The sequence below is a fragment of the Mustela putorius genome, unplaced genomic scaffold, assembly GCF_011764305.1.
Source record: "Mustela putorius furo isolate JIRA1106 unplaced genomic scaffold, ASM1176430v1.1 tig00001094_pilon_pilon_pilon, whole genome shotgun sequence".
In the NCBI taxonomy this organism is placed as follows: Eukaryota; Metazoa; Chordata; class Mammalia; order Carnivora; family Mustelidae; genus Mustela; species Mustela putorius.
Genome location: NW_025421566.1, coordinates 3,194,851 through 3,213,962, shown reverse-complemented (window position 1 = coordinate 3,213,962; position 19,112 = coordinate 3,194,851). Strand labels below are relative to the sequence as shown.

Here is a 19,112-nt window from a genome sequence, read left to right as displayed (position 1 = left end):
GTCCAGGATGCCTACTATATCTCAAAATAGTATGGCAGGTAATTGGAGGTAGCAAAGATAGGATTAGAAAGTGAGTGAAATTTAACATAGGATAAAGGCAGACCTTTCTCTGTAGCCTAAAACAGGTCTTTTTTTTCTTGAGGACGTAAGACAGGAGGAAGGAAAAGAATCAAACCTCTTATTTATTAGAGGAGCTACAATTAATCTTCTGTCTCATAACCTTGGATTTGGGATGCATTCCCTGTTTTCTGGGATGGGACTGAACTCTTTGAATTATGACCTGAACAAAGGTATCGGTAGCCCATCATTTCCCAGGGGAAAACAAGCCATGAACCATTGCCAAACCAGGGACATGCCAACCTGCGTTAAGTCTTTATTAACAATTCCAATTCTAAAGAGTAGAAGGCAACCACAAAAAAAAGTTCTAAAAGGATGTAACGTTTATGTGCCTAGCCAGGCACATGTTTTGGCACAACTCGACGAGATCTGAAAGTAAACTGTTTGGGGTCTGGGGAGTCAGCGGATGGTGTAGCGTACATAGGGAACCTCGACATCCTCGCCAGTATCATCGTTGCAGCACAGCTCAAGCACCAGTGCCCGCACATGGTGGCCCAGCTTTCGTTTCGACACATGAGTCACAATTTCTGTCATCCTGGGAAGAGAGAGGAGAGGGTCAGGGACATAACAGGGAAGAGAGGCATATGGCATTAAAGAAGGTAGGGAAAGCCATGAACATAAGCAGTAAGGTTGTCCACCCCTCACAGGGCTTTCCTTAGTCTGCCCTGTGGCCAACTCACGGCTGATCCAACCGTTCCTTGAGTTTGGTAGCTGGCATGAAAAAGGAGTACAACATGGATACACCTTGGGACAGCATGGTAATCTCTAATTTGTGCTCTGTCTGGAGAGGGTGGGAAGGACAGACATACAATGGTGTCATAGAAAAGGAGAATACAATCACCACCCCTAGGGGAAGTGAGTGTAGAAAGCCTCACCTTAAAGTAGTCAAGGAACTGTCTGAGAGTCATCTCTTTACCATTAGGCTGTATCCCCTGTACCTCAAAGCGATCCCACAATGTCCACTCTTGGTTATAGTACTGTAGGACGAAACACAGGGGAGTGGAAATATGGGTAACCCAGATGATCCTAGCCTAACCACTCAACTTCATTAAGACAGATCAATCATAACTTCCCTTTGTCCTAACCCTCCTGGGGCCCCATATCATTGTGTGCAAGCGATATTTTTATATTGACCTATGTGTCTCCACAATAAGGCAAACCTGCTATCTTCTTCACACACCTTCCACTTCCATTACCTTCCTATTTAATATCGTCTAACTATCCTGAGCTTCTCATTACTTCTCAAAGATTCCAGTCACATTTGTACTTGGCACAATGCAAAAACTATATAATGAATGGACAAATGGTATACAGAGTATGACACCCAAACATACGAGCACCATCTACTATGAGTCAGTTGTCCAGAGATACACACACACACACGAACATGTACCCACTACACACTGCCTCATGCACTAATGGGCAAAACCAAAGGTTTTCATATAAGCAGGCCCCTACCTGGTGCCGAGGTGGGGCAAGGGGTTCAGAGAAGCTGAAGAAGGGCAGGGCCAAGTTCATAAAGCTGTTCTTGTAAGATTTAAGCTGCCGGTATCCCTGCACCACTTTATATAGCTCCAGACACACGAGGCCAACTATAGCTGCTGTAGTTGTGTGGCAATTGCAGGGATGATCTTCCCTGCAATCAGCTTGCTCTGCCAGAGAGAAGATGACCAGCAGAGGCCATCATTAGAGAGGTTCAGGGTCTGCAGAGGAGGACAAATGTGGGAGACTCACCCTTGGGAAAGGGTGAAAGCTTAAGCTCTATACTATCATTACCTTATGCCGATCTGCCGGGGGAATATTATAATTTTCTGCTCGGAGGTTGGATGCAGCCACAATGAAATCCATATGAAAGTTGGTATTATCATCCTGTTGTGAATGAGAAGAGAGGACCAGTATGGAAGAGCGAGTTAGAGGAAAACAAGGTTTCTTGGCTACTCAAGATTCAACTATATTTGCACCTCAATTACATTGCAGACCAGCCAAGGAATCTGGCAGTCCTAATCCCAAAGAATCCTATGATGTATCAGCCCATACTCCTACTGTGTTGAGGGTCCCAACCCTCCCCAGCACCTTTTCAAAGTTGATAGGGTACATCTTGAACCCACGGAGCTTCTCTGGGCTGGGAAGCATGGCTCTGACCTCCTGTAGGCGGTTATCATCTGTACAAAGAGAGGGGCATGTTAGTCCTTTAAATTCCAGGCCAGGGTATAAGGAGAAAGGAGGACACTAGAATGGGGCAGAGATTTCAGACAGATCAAGGACCTGAATAGGAGACACACTGTGGGAAAGAGCTGCGGGAGCTGGGAAACATGGAGCATAAAATACTGCACACAAGAAAGAAAGATGTAGACAGGAGTAGGACCATAAAGAGAGATATAAATGGAGATGCTGAACAAAGATAATAGCAATAATAATGGATGTAGACAGTAACACTATTCAGAACAGGTAAGAGGCAGAAGCAGTCCAAGGGTCCATTCATCAATGGAAGGTTAATAAAGTCACGTGTCCACGCAAAGGGATATTTCTCAGCTATCAAAGAATGAAATCCACATACTTGAGATATGTATCTATAAGAATCCAACTTCCTAGACTCAGAAGATAGAGCAGTGGTTGCCAGAGCCTGGGCAGGAGACTGGGGAGTTATTTTAGTGTGGACAGATTTCTTACATGAAAGGTGAGAAAGTCCTAGAGATTTTTCACAACAGTGTTGATATATTGAATCCTGCTAAACAGAATACTGAAAAATAGGTAACACTGGGGACTCAAGGGTAGCTCCATTGGTTAGGTGTCTGCTTTTGGCTCAGGGACCTGGGCTCAAGCCCCACAGGAACCTCCTTCTCCCTCCCCCTTGTCTGCTACTCCCCCTGCTGAACATGTGCATGCTCTCTCTCTGCCAAATAAATAAATTACTTTTTTTCTTATTTAAAGCATTTAACACTGTAAGTCTTCGGTATTTCTATTTTAATTTTAAACAAATGTAGGCTATGATACAAAGATAGGAGATTTTAAAGAGTGCCACAGACAGAAAGAGAGACGTGGATGAGAGAGAAAGGAAGAAAAAGGGGGGGAAGAAAAAAATACGAGAAGCAACCATAGGGAAAAAACAGGAAGAGGAGAGAAATGTGGACAGGATAAAATAAAAAAAGTAAGATGAATAAGAATAGCAGAGATAACAATTACACATGGAGGATGAGCTAGGACGAAATACACACAGCATTGACAACTCTAGAGATACACAAAGAAACACAGAGAGGATCAAGAGAGATGAAGTATTTGGAAAAGAGCAGGATGGGGACAGATATACAGAGGAAAAAATGGAAAGATACATACAGGAAATATACAAAATAGAGGGGGGACTTAGAGAGAATCGGACAGGTAGAGGGAGATGGAAGCTGGGAGTTGGAAGGTAGTTACAGATGGTTAGATGAGGAGGAAGACCTTGAGAGGAAATGAAGACAGACATGGAGGTCAATACATACATTGAACATACATACAGGTAGAAGTTGAGGATATGGATGGGGATATCAAGAAGGAACTGACCCAGGGAAGACATCAAGGCAAACTAATTGCCATAGTCTGTAAAACAGAGGAAGAAGAAAATGGAGGAAAGAACAAAATGCAAACACACACACAGAAAGAAGATGTACAATTGATTCTGAGAGCCAGAATGGGAACAAGAAAAATGAGAAGAGAAAGGAGGAATACATGAAAGAATTTACCTTAACCACCCATCTTAACACTGGAGGAAACAAAGACCACAGGAAAGCATGGGTAAAACTCAGGCCTGGGAACTCAGGGCAGAGAAACCAGGACAACTAGTTAGAAGCATGGACATAAGATAAATGGAATGGTGCTCTGAGCCAATTGGATTAAGCACCCTCACCAGCAGAGGCACTGGTATTTTGAAGTTCCCTGTCAGAGACGTGGATCTTGACCCCAGACTTGGGGGTGAATTCAGGGATGTCCACAGACTGTAGAAGTATGGCCACAGCAGCTCGGTCCTGAGACCCCATCAGCCCATACGTCTGGGCAAAAAGATTGGCAGCAGCCATCACATAATCCAGATGCAGGGGCTAAAAGGCAAGATATGGACTAGTGAGCAGATCAGTCCTCACCCTGGAACCTCAAGCCTTCTTCTCAGCCACCACTTTTCACCTGATCCCAGGATACCCTAAGGGGTGACTTACATTGTTGACACTGAAGATAAGTGGGTGTGGACAACGTTTGGGCCCAGACCAGAATAGGGCTCCAGAGCTTGTAAGCTAAGAAGACAGAAAGGGTTTGAGGGATCAGGGCCTGAGAGGAGCCAATCCTGACTCCTCATCTCAGACCCAGACGTCCCAACTCACTATCCCTGGTCATTCACTATATATATATTTGTGTGTGTGTGTATATTTATATACATATATATGTATATAAAAGATACTGATAAATATTAATATATTTATCAGAATGTTAAGAATTCTCAGGCATTATATCAACTTCAATAACTTAATAAATACAAATTAATCCCCCAAACCTCCCAAGAATTAGGTCATCATTATTCACAGATGAAGATATTAAGATGCCAAGACAATATACATCATGGGCTCTAAGGTCAAATGAAGTTGGAAAGTGAACCGTTGTACTCTCTCTCTCTTTTTTAATGATTTATTTATTTTGAGGGGCAGGGCAGGAGGCAGAGGGAGATGGAGAAACAGTCTTAGGCTAAGTGAAATAAGTCAAACAGAAAGACAATTATCACATGGTTTCACTTATAATTGGAACATAGGGAATAGCATGGAAGACATCAGGAGGAGAAGGAAGGGGGGAAATCAGAGGAGGAGATGAACCATAAGACACTGTGGACTTTGCAAATCAAACTGAGGTTTGTGTCGGGTGATGGGTATTACGGAAGGAATGCACTGCAGGGAGCACTGGGTGTTATATGCAAACAATCAGGCAACAGTACATCAAAAACTAATGATGTACTGTTTCCACCTGATCCCAGGATCATCATTATTTTGATGTACTGTACGGTGACTAACATAATATAATAAAAAAAGTTAAAATAAATAAATAAAATCTTTAAAAAATTGTAAAACTTAACACCCAAACAACAAATAACCTAATTAAAAAATGGGCAGAACACATGAATAGATATTTTTCCAAAAAAAAACATACACACGGCCAACAGACACATGAAAAGATGTTCAACACCAGTCATCATCAGGGAAATACAAATCAAAACTACAATGAGATATCATCCCACATCCATCAAAACGGCTAAAATCAACTACATCAGAAACAACTTTTGGTAAAGCTGTGGAGAAAAAGGAACAATCAGGCATTGTTGATGGAAATGCAAAGTGGTGCCGCCCCTGGGGAAAAGTTTATGGAGTTTCCTCAGAAAGTTAAAAAGGGAACTACCCCATAAACTAGCAATTGCACTACTAGGTATTTACCCAAAGAATACAAAAATACTAATTCCAACTACATACATACAAACATACATACATACATACATGCAAACATACTAATGCTAATACTGATACATATTAGTATTATTACAGATACATATTAGTATAACACTAATACTAATACAAATTAGTATTATTATATATACATATTAGTATAACACTAATACTAATACATACAAATACTAATACTAATACTAAATCACAGCATTATCTACAATAGCCAAATTATTGAAACACCCAAGAGTTATTTAATGATAACTTCATAGATAGAAGATATGGTATATGTTTACAAGAGAATATTACTTGGCCATAAAAAGGAATGAAATCGTGCCCTTGGTAATGGCATGCATAGAGCTAGGGACTGTTAAGTTAATTGAATAAGTCAGAGAAAGACAAATACCCTATGATTTCAACATATGTGGAATTTAGTAGATGAGCAAAGTGGGTAAAAAGAGAGAGACAATAAAAAAAAAAGACTCTTAACTCTAGAGAACAAACTAATGGTTACCAGGGGCCATGGGGGGGGGTGGGTAAACAGGACATGGGGATAAAGGAGTGTATTTGTGATGAGTGCGTATCATGTGGAAGAGTAGAATACTCACTTTATTGTGCTCTTGAAACTAATACCACACTGCATGGCATATCTAACTATAATTAAATAAAAACTTAAAGATTTATTCATTTGAGAGGCGGAAGGGCAGAGGGAGAACCTTTTTTTTAAGATTTTATTTCGGTGTGAGAGAACACACAGTAGGGGGAGTGACAGTGTGGGTGTAGGTTGAGAAGGACTCCCCACAGAGCAGGGAGCCTCATGCAGAACTCCATCCCAGGTCCCTGAGATCATGACCTGAGCTACAGGAAAACACTTAAACAACTGAGCCACCTGGGTATCCCAAAGCACTTGTTTAGTTTTTCTTGAGGTCTTATAAAATGTTCTTGGTGTGCCTGCCATAGCTGAATTAGCTACAACAAGAGCTCTCAGAACACTACCTGCTTCTAGAAAATACATTCTGCCAAATGAACTCAGCAAGTATAGAATACCTGGTCAGGTGGAAAGTTGTGCAAAAGCTGGCAAATGTTGTTGGAGTACTGAGTGTGCCAGTGGTGGTAAGCCCAGGTCACACAGTCAGCCCAGGTCTGTGGCCGCTGTAGCACCAAGGTACGCTGCAAGGCCTCCAGCATTTCCAGTGGTTGGGTGCCTGCCAGGCGCAGTGTCCGTTCCACAAACTTGGAGTCTCTGACAGGAATCACAGCAAAAATGGGCAAAATTATACAGAGGCCATAGGAGAGGGCTTAACTACATGGAGAGCTGGTCCTGACTCTCCAGTGGCAGAAGGCCCATGGTAACATGTGGCTGGTGCTGAGCCATAGAGTGGTTACGGTATGCTTGACTAGGCAGAGAAGTGAGAGAACATTTGGATAGAATTACTCACGTGAGATACTGGTTGACATTTTCTGCTGGGTGCTTAAAGAGACCTTCAAACTCATCCCGAGCCCACTGCAGACAAAGCAAAGAGATTACAAGGGCCTGAAACGTAAAGTGGCCTTTTGTTGGCACTAGACTGGGTAGCTCAGTCAATTGAGCATCTGCCTTCAGCTCAGGTCATGATACCAGAGTTCTGTGATCAAGTCCCATACCAGGTTCTCTGCTCAGCGGGGAGGTTGTTTCTCCCTCTGCCTGCTCTCCCTTCCCTCTGCCTGCTCTCTCTCTCTGACAAAAAAAAAATAAGTAAAATATATATATATAAATAGATACATATATATTTAAAAAAGACAGACCATCAGTAAATGAAGCTATTAGGAAAAACATGGCGACCACAGAGAACAAAAGAAGAAACCCCTTAAATGGGGCTCCTCAAGCTTCCAACACATACCATCCCAATTTGAAAACCAATGACCTTGATCTGGGCAGTGGTTACACAAATATATATACATATCTTATTCTTACGCTAGGTATGCCCTAATCCAGATGTAGTATGTTTCAAGAAGAAAGAACGGAGCTCTCACCAAACACAAAACATGAATGATCCATACAGGTCAAGGGGACTGGACAGAGAATAAGATACAAGTTTTGCTCTCTGCAAATTATAAGGTCAGTAAATACAGTCCCTGGTGAAGTGATCTGGAATCTGGAGGTCCAGGTTCAAAGGCCGGCTCAGCCACAGTGCTGTGGCATACAAGGTAATGCCTTTATCTATGTATCCTTATTCTGAAAATGTATTCTGTAAATGACATATCTATAACTCATGGGTTGATATGTTGAAATGACTATAGACATACATATGTAAAGCTTACTTAGTGTCAAGCACTCTTTAAATGGTAAATACATTACAAAGCCTTGAGAGAAGTACTTCTCTCCTCCTATTTTACACAAAAGGAATCTGAGATGTGAGGAGGTTCAGTTCAAGAGTCACATACTGAATTTATTTTAAGAGCAGTTTTATAGTCCTTCTGCATATGTGGCATGGCAATAGAGTAATTATCTAATAAAGGTTACAAGTATGGACACACCCACACGTATATGTCTATAAACATACACAGTGTGTACATCTACATATGCATATACACATGGTGAGATGGAGACACATTTACACTCCGGTGTATTTATCAGTTTAAATACATCCAGTTGGTAACTGCTGGGTTGGAAGCAAGTAGTTCAAACTGTGTTCTGTTTCTGCTTAGCTTCCTCGTACTCCCGTACTCTAAAATATGGTCTTTAAGGACGGCATTAAGAAGCATGACACCGAATTAATACATAATACAGTGGTCATCCTTGAGTTCAAAGAACACTGGAATTTGAGTTAGGAGCTGGGTATTGGTTAAGTAGGTATGTTTACTTTGTCCACTTAGATGATATGTACACCAATGTGTACACTGTGATAATTCTCTGCCTATGCTGAGATGCCAATTCTTAAACAATTGAATTAAACAATTCTTAATCAATTCTTTAGTGCAACAGTTAGGTAAATCCAAATATGGGCTAAATATTACAAGTAATTAAATAACTAGCAGAGATAATGCTAAGAAATTAATTTTTTAGCTGGAATATAATCTTCTATATATATTATAATCTTTTATAAGGAATATAATCTTCAATATATATATAATAAACACAAGCTCACAACTTCATTTCTCATACAAGTTAATAAAATACATTACATATTATATGAATATCCATCTCTGTGTTTACAAACTAAACATTTTTAAGTTAAAAGAAATGAATCATTTAGTAAAGCTTAGACTTTAGTAAAGCTTAGACTTCTAAAGAGACTTGAAGAAAAGGTACATGTTAACTGAAACTTCCATCACCTGAATGATAAGTCTGGTGGCTGAGAGGCTGCCTAGGTGCCTGTCTCTCCTACCTCTCCCTCCCTCCAAAAGTGATCACCTGCAGTGTGTGTTCGATGGCATTAGGGAAGTTCTTCAGTGTGCAGATAGGGATGGACTTCTCAGGAGGGTCCTGGCTGGAGTTGTAGGACTCTGTCAGGAAGGGGATAACCACCTGCACATTGCCCTTGGTGCCCAGTGTGCCTGACTCCAGCAGTGGTTTACGGTAGTACACACAGCGGCGGTCCACGTACATGCCTTGAGAAGATGACAGGGGGTGATAACATTAGGATACGACAGGAGAACAGATACACCCCCAAAGAGACACATATTACTCTGCCCTCGTCCTCACCCCCACCCCCAAACTCACGAGCATCCATATTGTCCAGGGCAGTCGCAATACCATCAAGGTTCTGAAAGAAGCTATCATCATAGATATGCTCTGTGTCAGGGCCAACACGATTCTGATGGCTCATTACCCGGATGTAAGGATTTATCTGGCGCACAGCTGCAACAGCTGTGTCAGATTTCATTTTCTGGGTAGAGATGGAGATGCAGCAGTCATTCATACATTCACCCAATAAACCGTTACAGAGTTGTTCTGACAACTGGTTTATCTAATGGTAGGCAAGATCTACACTCTGAGTTCAGGGGGCTCCCTGATTTAGCAGTAGTTTATGACAAATGTCACACGACTGAGGCTGTGGCAAACAGACCTGATAGCTAGCAGAAAAGGAACTTAGGAATTTCTAGGAAAACCCTAGGAATTTAAACTACATAAACCAAGTAGGAGACAATGCACCAGGTATCTGCAACATTTATTGCTTTTTGACTGAGAGCATCCAGAGTTGGGATGCCATTACCCAAATAAAGCCAAGGTCCTTGTACAATTATAAACAGTATCCTCTGAAAGCCAAGTCAGGTCACATTCTTCTTTTGCTCAAAAACCTCCACTAGCTCTCACTTTCTCTTAGGCTATGAGCTGGCCCATGTTACTTCTATAACCTCATCTCCTACCGTGGTCCCTTCTGAATGACCACTCTGTTCCTTACACAATGAGTGATATTCCAACATCAGAATTTTGCTCAGGCTGTTGCCTTTACCCTATACACTCCTTCCTGAATTACCTTCACATTCTCCTCTATCATCCAAGGAAGGAAATGCCACCCTTCCGCTGAGGACTTCCTTTATCACAGTGTAAACCGCTCTCTATGGCCCTTCCATCTCATCCTGGTTTTTCATGTTTCATTGTACCTTCTTAACACCAGCCGTGTAGTTGGCTATTGTAAATTACTGTTCATTGCAATCATCCTCAAATATGAGGATCTTAAGAAGAACAGCTGCTATGTTGGATTACAGCGACCAGGTTTTCAAGTATTAGGAATTTAAACTACCTCAAAAACTAATGACGTACTGTATAGTGACTAACAATTAAAAAAAAATTAAACTGGTAAAATTTTGTTATTATTAGTTGATTTGAAAATGGAATGATTCCATTACGTAGTATAAATATAAACATGAAAAATGTTTTCCAATACAAAAATGTCAGTCACAAAACCCAAATTATACGTACATATTTGCAAATGTTTTAAGTTATTGAATCTCTTAAGAGGCAGCTGGATTCTCTTCTCTACCACATTTAATCTGTTAAACCTTTCACACAATATTTTAATAGCATTTTAAAGAAATACTCAGTTTCACACAATATTTTAATAGTATTTTCAGATAATCATGGATTCTAAAAAAAAAAAAATTAAAACCTGAGAAATAACGTTTTAAAGTGTAGTTGCAAGGTAAGATCTTCAATCTATACCAGTATCTACTGGTTTTGCATTTTGAATGGGTCCTTAGGTATTTATGTCTTTTGTACCATTTCGTATTTGTTCGTTTGAAAAAAAAAAAAAAAAAAGTGTTTCTGAGTTAGAGATGCCTTCCTAAAGTAGCATGGAAATTTCTACTGACAAAGTAAGAGTAAAAAGGCAAATGATGTCTTGGTAGTCTTAAAACAATTATGACCTTGGGGACTTGATAAAAAGTGTTGTGGACCTCCAGACTTTTCTCACTAGACAAGGGCAGAAAGATCTTCTTTGCTATTTAATGTATTTCAAATAATCTACGGCAGTGCAGAGTAGCAGGACGACAAAATGAAACAAATCCCTGAGTTAGGCAAAAATAACAGAAGACTGTTCATATTGATCCTTCCATATACCTAGCTTCCATAGTCCTACATTAGCAGCTACCAAAGATATATAGAGAAAAAAAGAGAAAGTGGGGGTAGGTATAAAATGATGAATGACATGAAAAGACATGGTAAGTATTCAAATATCTTTGGAAAGAATGAGTGGTAGAAAAAGAGAGAGAAGAGAAAAGCAGAAAGATAGAGGCAAAAAGACCTAAGCTATTAAGCTTAAGGACAAGAAAGGAGAAAAGAGAGAGAAGCAACAAGAAAGGAGAAAGAGAGAGAGAAGCAGCTCATCCAGTTACCAGGTATACAGACTCACCGTGACATCCCAGGGCCGGAACAGAAACTGTCGGTTGAGATTGGACTTCTCAATGGTGTCCATGTCTGTAACAGTGATTGCCCCATTCTCCCCCCCACAGCCTAGGCCAATCATGGCAAAGTTCTTGAGGAGTTCACAGCCAATGGCCCCTGCACCCCACCTGAGAGGTTACCAAGAAGAGAGACACAAAGTGTGAAAGAGAAGAAAAGAAACCTGTTAGTCCTCACTACCCCTGAAGATACATAGAGGGTAAGGGGGTCCTGTATTACATATTCAAATCCTAGAGCCATAAACACCCACTGTCATCTAAGAAAGGAGGCCCCAGATGGGGGAATAAAGGCACATTATGAGGCTTTTCCGAGTATGAAGAAAATGGAAAAAGGGCAGAGATGAGGGCAAAAAACCCCACAAAATACAAAAAAAAAAAAAAAAAAAAAAAAAAAAAACACAATTAACTGCCTTAGTGAGGCAGGAGCCTCTAGAAAAGATTGGCCAGAGGCAAGTCAAGATGATGGAGCTGGTGCCCCAAGGCATCACTCACCAAGAAGTAATTTTGCTTGCCCAGCTTCTCTTGCAGGTCTGAGCCAAATACAGCCACCTGCCCATCATAACGGCTCTGGCACTGTGTCATGTGAAGGGAAGAGGATCAGAGATGAGCTGCCATGCAGAGACCCAAAATAACACCTACCCATGGGGTCCCTTCACATACCGGGCGACATCTGTCCTCTGTGAGGGCCTGTCTGTCCTCAGGGAGACACTCAAGTGCATCAAAGTACAGCCACTGCATAATAGGTGTAAACTTCCCAGAGCAAGCCTGGGAAGGATGGTAAGAAATGGGAGGTCATCAGTGCTTAATAGCAATCTGACCCAGATGGACAGCCAGTACTGGAATCAGGAGGGCACCTGGCCTGTCCTCAGCTCTGCCCTTCTTTAACCACACTGACCTTCATAACTTCCTGGGCAGCCAAGCCCCCAATAAAGGCGTTTATGGGTGCCAGATCCCCAGCAGCCACATATGAGAGTTTTCTAATGAGGTCCTCATCCAGGGGGTCCTGCTGCACCACTGGCAGGGCTCGGGCATTCACAGCCTGGGCTAAGGCCACCAGTGCTGTTGCATCCTCCTGGAAAGGCAAAGAGATCCAAGAAAGGACCAGTCAGGCCAATAGTGGGAATGAGACAGGGAGACAGTAGATGGGAGAGCAGGGGAGGCTTTGGGCCAAAAAAAAGGCAGGCGGGCTTGCCCACTCATCCTACCTCATTGTGGGGCCGAGGAGACCGACCATGCTGAGCACAGAAGCGGTGCAGGGCCTGGAAGCCAATGTGCAGCTGACCAGGGCGAGAAAACTTGGAAAAATCCGTTACCACAAAGTCTGGCTCCGCCAGTGAGACTAGCAAAGATTTCTGTGGAGAGAGGGATATCAGCACCAGAGACATGAAAATCCTAGAGCTGTAGAACCCTATACCCACCTCCACACATACTTACAAAGCTGATCTTCTTAGGTACTTTAACCTGACTGACAATGCCTCCCCGGGTGTACTCAGAGAAGCTAGAAGTGTCACAGATACTAAAGGTATAGGGACCTAAGGGAGGAAAAGAACAGAGTGTCTGTTACTTCAATGACCATTCCTCTTAGCCCCACCACAGAGAATCAATAGCACCATCAAAACAAGAATGAAAATTCCATCTTGACCCAGTCTACACCAAAACTAACTATTCAAAATACAACACGGAGGGCAAACAAACAAACACAAAATAAGTCAAGTAGCTCAATATGCACCTAACTGGAGTTCTGGGAAGTCCCAGAGGATGGGGAGGGGAGGGAAGGGGAGGGAAGAAGAAAGTGTAGTATTTTGAAAAACTATGCCCAGTAATTTTCCAAACCTGATACCACTGTAAGCCCACAAATAATGTAGTTAAATAAACCCAAACAAAAGAAACTGGAGAAAAATGCACTAAGGTGCATTGTCATGATCGCATACGTTGTTTATCGTTAGTGGTAGAGAAAATAAGAACATTACATACATAAGGAACAGGGAAAAGAATGAAAGCATACTTCTGGTGGAAAAACATGGAAGCAAAAAATACAGCAACATCTTTCAAAAGAAAAGAAAAAAAAAACATCAAATCAGAATTTGAAATTCCACAAAAATGTCTTTCAAAAACACAGGCAAAGTAAAGAAAATTTAAATCACCGGCTAACTAGAAGAATTACCACATCAAATCTCATGAGTACAACAAATGGTAAAGGGCATCCCTCAGGTAGAAAGAAAACTATACTGGATGTAAAAACTGGATTTTAAATTAAAATAATTTTTTTAGACTATTAGGCTCAGACCTGAAGAGAAGAGAAAATGTAAAATGGATGAAAAGAAAAAACTTTTAATTCCTTCAAGTCTCTCTCTCTTTTTCTAAGGTTTTATTTATTTGACAGAGAGATCACAAGTAGGCAGAGAGGCAAGCAGAGAGAGAGAGGGGAAAGCAGAGAGTCCAATAGGGTCTCAATCCCAGGACTCTGACATCATGACCTGAGCTCAGTGCTAAGCCCACTGAGGCACCCAGGCGCCCCACAAGGGTCTTTAAAGCAACAGGTTTTAAATCCAAGCAAAGGTAGTGAGAAGTTTATGACAGACATAACATACACATGGGGAATCAGGAACTGGGAATATACTGTTGTAAGGCTGTTTTTTGGTGTTTTTTTTTTTTCACATGAGGTGATAAAGTGTTACTTAGAGACTATACACTAAATATACATGAAGTTCTGTATTATAAATTCTAATGCAAACAGAAAGAGATACAGTGAACAACTAAGCAGGAAATATAATCAACATTAGTGGCATAAACTTCTGCCTCTATAGTTCAGCGCACATCTATTTGGTAAGGTCCCATGGACACATCTCTCCTAAGTGTTAGCTCAGGTTTTGAAGGGCATGTCTTCTTGGCCTTTGATCTAATTCATGCTACAGTTATTTGTCAAATTTTGGCCTCTCGATCAGCCCACGGCACTCCCTTTGGTCCAGGCAGTCTGTATGATCTTGTGCCCAGCTTTGACATACCCAGGACTGTGATCTCTATGGGGTAGGTATCATTGAGTTCATTCATGCCCTGGACTTCTGTGAAGGAGACAAAGTCACCGCTCTCAAATCCATGCCGGGCATCATCCAGGCAGGTGACAACACCTGGGCTATCCTAGTGGAAAGAAAAGTAAGCCTCAGGGGTAGGCTCAGGTTACCATGAGGAGACAGAGAGAATTACTGCTGCCCACCTGCCTGCCAGAACCCTTGGGGATGATCTCCTTACCTTTGTAACCATAGATACCATAGCACTGAGAGGCTGCTCCCCATTGGAATCTGTAAGGATCATTTCCTCTCCAAAGTCACAGAACAGCTGCCTGTAGGAGACAACAAGGCTAGAGCCTAAAACCCATGCATCCAGTAACTCTATGTGTCCTTCAAGATGCAGTGAGTAACTGCTAAGCAAACTCAGTCCCTTACTGCTGGCAATCAGATGGCACTCATGCCAAGTAAGGAAAGCTAAATTTACAGAATCAAAACCTAGGCTTGGCTTGGCTGGGAGTAGTATGAGTTCAGTGGGAGCAAAAGGATCTTGCCTGAGCCTGGCAGGTGCTTGGGAGAAAGTGAGAGGCAGGCACTCACCCAAACAGGCCACGTGTGTCTGCCACGACCAGCTTGATTCCATGGCTATGGCAGAAACTCACCCACCTGCAGCTGGTCCTCCAAGGGAGTGTTGGTGAGGACCACCACCTATACAGAGAAGGAGGATCATACAGAAGGCTTGGCAGTGGGGTGCAGGAGAGTTACGATAATAAAGGAGATACGCAGACTGGGGTGGGAGAAGCATCATGCAGTCCAGCACTGGTGGGCTGTCAGAATTTAAACTTTGTCTTCTATTTATAAAGTATCTATCTGTGTCATGCTCCGTGAGAGCAAGCTCACTGATGGGAAACAGGAATCCCCAGACTCAGATAAGAAAAGTAAAGAGGTCCTGAAAAGACCAACAAACTCTTTTATTTGGCAAACACAAAACCCTGCTTTCACACCGCCTAACAGTAGCAGGGGAGACAGAAATGAATCATACTCTGGTCCCAAAGTCTGAGTTTATACCCCCATATTCCACCCTCACTTTCTTCAATTAAAAATTAAATAAAACACTTGCTCAGATCTGGTCTGTGGGGATTTGTGTCTGTTGTTCCCTAGTCCTATACCAGGAATTCCACTACCCCTCTCCTCTGGGAAACCCTACACAAGTATATCAGTACCCACAGTCCCCTCTTTCCGGTCTAGCTGTTTAACAAACACACATTTGGAACACCCTTTGTGACAACTGCTCTTCTAAGTATTTAACCATCGCAAAAACTTTGAAGTCGTTGTTGCTATCATTCCCATTCTTCAGATACAAAAATAAAGACAGATAAACTAATTTTCTTGTTCACTGCCAGGCAACTGCAAGAGCGAGATACCCACCCACCAAGGTATATTGCCTTCAGAGTTCAATGTTCACAAACACTGTATCACAGTATTTGGCCATTCCTTCCATTCTGAAAAGCTGTGAGCTCCCCCAGGACAGTGTCCAGGATCTAATTCCTGCCTACATCCCTGAGGCTCCCCCCATGAAACCTAAACACTGGGATAGCCTATTTAGTAAATCCTCAATAGACCAATCAGAAACAGAATCCGACAAAAGTAGGCAAGAAGCACGATGCAGCAAGGTACCTGGAAACCACTAAGGAATTCCTCAGTGAGGGCCCCAGTATAGGTGGTGACTGGCACATAGCTGTTGAGCTCAGCAAGGCGGGGCTGTGAGACCTCAGCCCGGTTTTTACCAATGTCCTCTTCCCTCAGGTAGAACTACAACAGGGTATAGGAAGAGAAGTAAATGCAAAACTCAAGGGGGAGGGTGGTATCTTGGCAAAGGTAGTAAAGGAGCCAGGAAGAGTTAGGTACCTGGGACGAGAGGTCAGCCCATTGGGCAGTGCCCTGGTCATGCAGGATGACAGCTTTGACCCCGCCAAGGATAAGATTTTTGGCAATTTCCACCCCTAGGCCCCGGAGGCCTGATACCAGTACACTGGATGTCTGGAGATGCTTCATTGCCTCATGGCCAAGCACATACCTGCCAGGTCGGGGGAGAGTCTGGGTCAGGACTTGACCCACTCAACACCATCTTTTCTGTGTCCTTTCCCACTCCACATCCCCATACTTAGCCAGACTTACAGCTGTCGGGAGTAAAGAGCCTCATCTATGTCTGTTTCACTCTCTTTTTTTGGCATTCCCTAGGAATGAAGAGGGGAAAAAAATGTTCCATGGCTTAGCTAGAAAGGAGCTTAGTTAGTTAACAAGTGCAGTTAACAAACTGCACTCTCTTACCAACCACCTGCACCCCACCTATGAGTCTTTAAGGAGCAGATACTCACGTTGGTTGGTCCCGAGGGCACTTTAAACATTACTGAACAGGCAGAAGAGCAGTCAGAACTCGGTGTGGGATCAGACCCAGGCACACAGCATTTCTTGGCTAGTGGCGAGCTGGACATCTGAAAGAAAGGGCAAGAGGTGAGCCCTCTGTGGTGGGTAGCCTTTCTTCTTGGTGGCATGTTTGGAGGAGGGAAGGCCTTAACTACTAGCAGCCCTTTGTAAATAAGAGAAAGATAAAGAAGACCTGCTACGTGTTGGGGCTGCTGTGAGGAAGTAAAAGATCAGGCAAAGCTCAGATGCAGGTGCAGGGTGGTTGGTAAGAAAGTGCCAGTTTTAACTTTTAAGTTCCATTCCTGCTAACCCCCAGCATGCCTCCCTCACTCCCCATTCCAAGGGAATGCGAAAAAAAAAAAAAAGGAAGGAAGGAAGGACGAAAGAAAGAAAGAAAGAAAGCAAGCAAGCAAGCAAGCAAGCAAGAAAGAAAAGACGGTACAGGCCGAAAGGACTGAGAAGAGGCTAGCTAGAATCTGAAGTTGTCTGGTCAGTCAGTAACTCTGAGCATACAGAGTCAGTAGATGCTGAGAGCGCAATCTACTCTGGTGGAAATCATGGGGAAGGGGATATCTGATAATGGTAAGGGATCCCACGAAGCAGAAAGAAGGTGAGGGCTCCTGAGGGAACATGTGAAAGGCTCTCAGGGCAGACTAAAATGTGTGACATGCATTCAAGGGACCCCCAGTGAAGCCGAAAATCTGACAGGGCAGCTGCTGACTTTGAATTCACAGACAGGCAGGCCTAGGATGAGGCTGGGAAGACTTGTTCCGGGAAGAGGCGGTTAGGACCAAAATCTATATGGGCAGATGCTTACGGGAGTGAAGGCAGCACTGGGAGAATCCTCTGATGGAGGACAGCTTTGCACAAACAGTTCCTGTGTGATGTTTGCCAGTGACGAGGCTCAGAGGGAAGATAGTTCAGGGTTATCTGGAAAGAATACTGGGGCCATAAAAAAAGGAGGTTCTTCAAAAGTAGATACTAAGGGCTTGTCACTTAATGGCAATGTGGGGCCCAATGAAGTTTCTGATGGATGATGCTAAGGTTTGAGGAGTTGGGGAGGGGGGCATTAATTACAAATGCTGGGTCTAGAAGGGGATGCAGAAAGGAAGACGTCTTTAGGACTGGGTAGTAAAATCGAATGTTAAAACAAAGCCACACATATCTGAATAGAAACGCTGGATCCGGAGGATCTCTGACAGAAGAAGCTGTAATCAGAGATGTGAGGAGGGAGTCTCTGACAGAGAGCCAGGCCTCGATGCTCTGCAGAGTCTCTTTTTCTTTTTTTTTAGCTTTGCAAGGGGACTGGAAAGACGAGGTCAGAAAGCGATGGGCTGTCTGAAAACAAAATGCTACAAAAAACCTTTTCTGGGGGAAATGAAAGTCAGATAGAAATTCAGAGGGCGTGGTCTGGTCCCTTTGGAGGCTGAGAGAACTGCTGGTGGACTAATGGATAACTTTGGTTTAACCCTGAATGGCATATGTTCACTAGGTACGTTCGAACTGCTGCTGACTTTAGCCGCTATGTCAGCAAAGGAATGAGATTTGTGTCTGACCTGAAACCTAACTTAAAAGCTGGTACCGGGCCTCGGGAAACACTAGGTCACATTTTAAAAAACAAATGTGGGCCCCGCCCCAGGATCAACCCATCCGCTGGCACTACAGAGACCCAGCTCAGGCCCTGGCAAAGTCCCCAGAAAATCATGCCCTCGGCGCGGGAGGCGCCTTCAAAGGCCCTTAGTTACCAGCACCGCCTCCACCGGTCGCCCCGGAGCCCACTCCTCCTGCAGCGGAAGCCAGGCCCAGCCGCCGCTCTCCTTTTCCAACTCCTCCCCCACGGACTGGCTAGCGGAGAGTCGCACTGTCACAGCCTTCCCCGTCTCCTGGCAGTCCCTTCCACGAACGACGCCTCCTTTACCTCAACCGCCGAAACAAGATGGCAGCCGCTGAGCCCGAGGCTCAAAGGAGTCGTTTGGTTCTACTCCCGTCGCGCCTGATAGTGAATCACGTATGACGTCAGCAGCCTTTGTGCGACTCAGTATGCCTGCTGCAGGCTGCAGGCCGGAGGAGCGCGACTCTGTCTGGTGGCTGCCTCCGGTAAAATGGGTATAATTTAGGATACACATAATTCCGGCGCCGAAGAGCTCCGGGAAACGAGCAAAGTTCACGTAAAGCTGCCGTGTTTTGCTCACGAATTAAGCATGACACTGCCTAACACAGAATT

At 43.3% G+C, this 19,112-nt stretch overlaps 1 protein-coding gene across 1 annotated transcript; it reads right to left on the bottom strand.

Moving 5' to 3' along the window:
* Positions 1 to 432: 432 nt before the first annotated feature.
* On the bottom strand, positions 433 to 18,844 carry LOC123393967 (ubiquitin-like modifier-activating enzyme 1). The gene is given in 29 exon segments (XM_045087323.1): positions 433 to 652; positions 798 to 898; positions 993 to 1,094; positions 1,576 to 1,728; positions 1,731 to 1,769; positions 1,894 to 1,986; positions 2,191 to 2,279; positions 4,004 to 4,193; positions 4,308 to 4,382; positions 6,621 to 6,816; positions 7,013 to 7,077; positions 8,968 to 9,164; positions 9,277 to 9,442; positions 11,408 to 11,564; positions 11,947 to 12,029; positions 12,117 to 12,221; positions 12,352 to 12,528; positions 12,662 to 12,808; positions 12,891 to 12,988; positions 14,462 to 14,594; positions 14,706 to 14,796; positions 15,062 to 15,117; positions 15,119 to 15,169; positions 16,139 to 16,273; positions 16,370 to 16,538; positions 16,640 to 16,698; positions 16,840 to 16,956; positions 17,706 to 17,830; positions 18,634 to 18,844. Coding segments are annotated over 27 exon segments (3,180 nt in total). The 5' UTR covers positions 17,706 to 17,830; positions 18,634 to 18,844; the 3' UTR covers positions 433 to 516.
* Between the last annotated feature and the right edge of the window lie 268 nt (positions 18,845 to 19,112).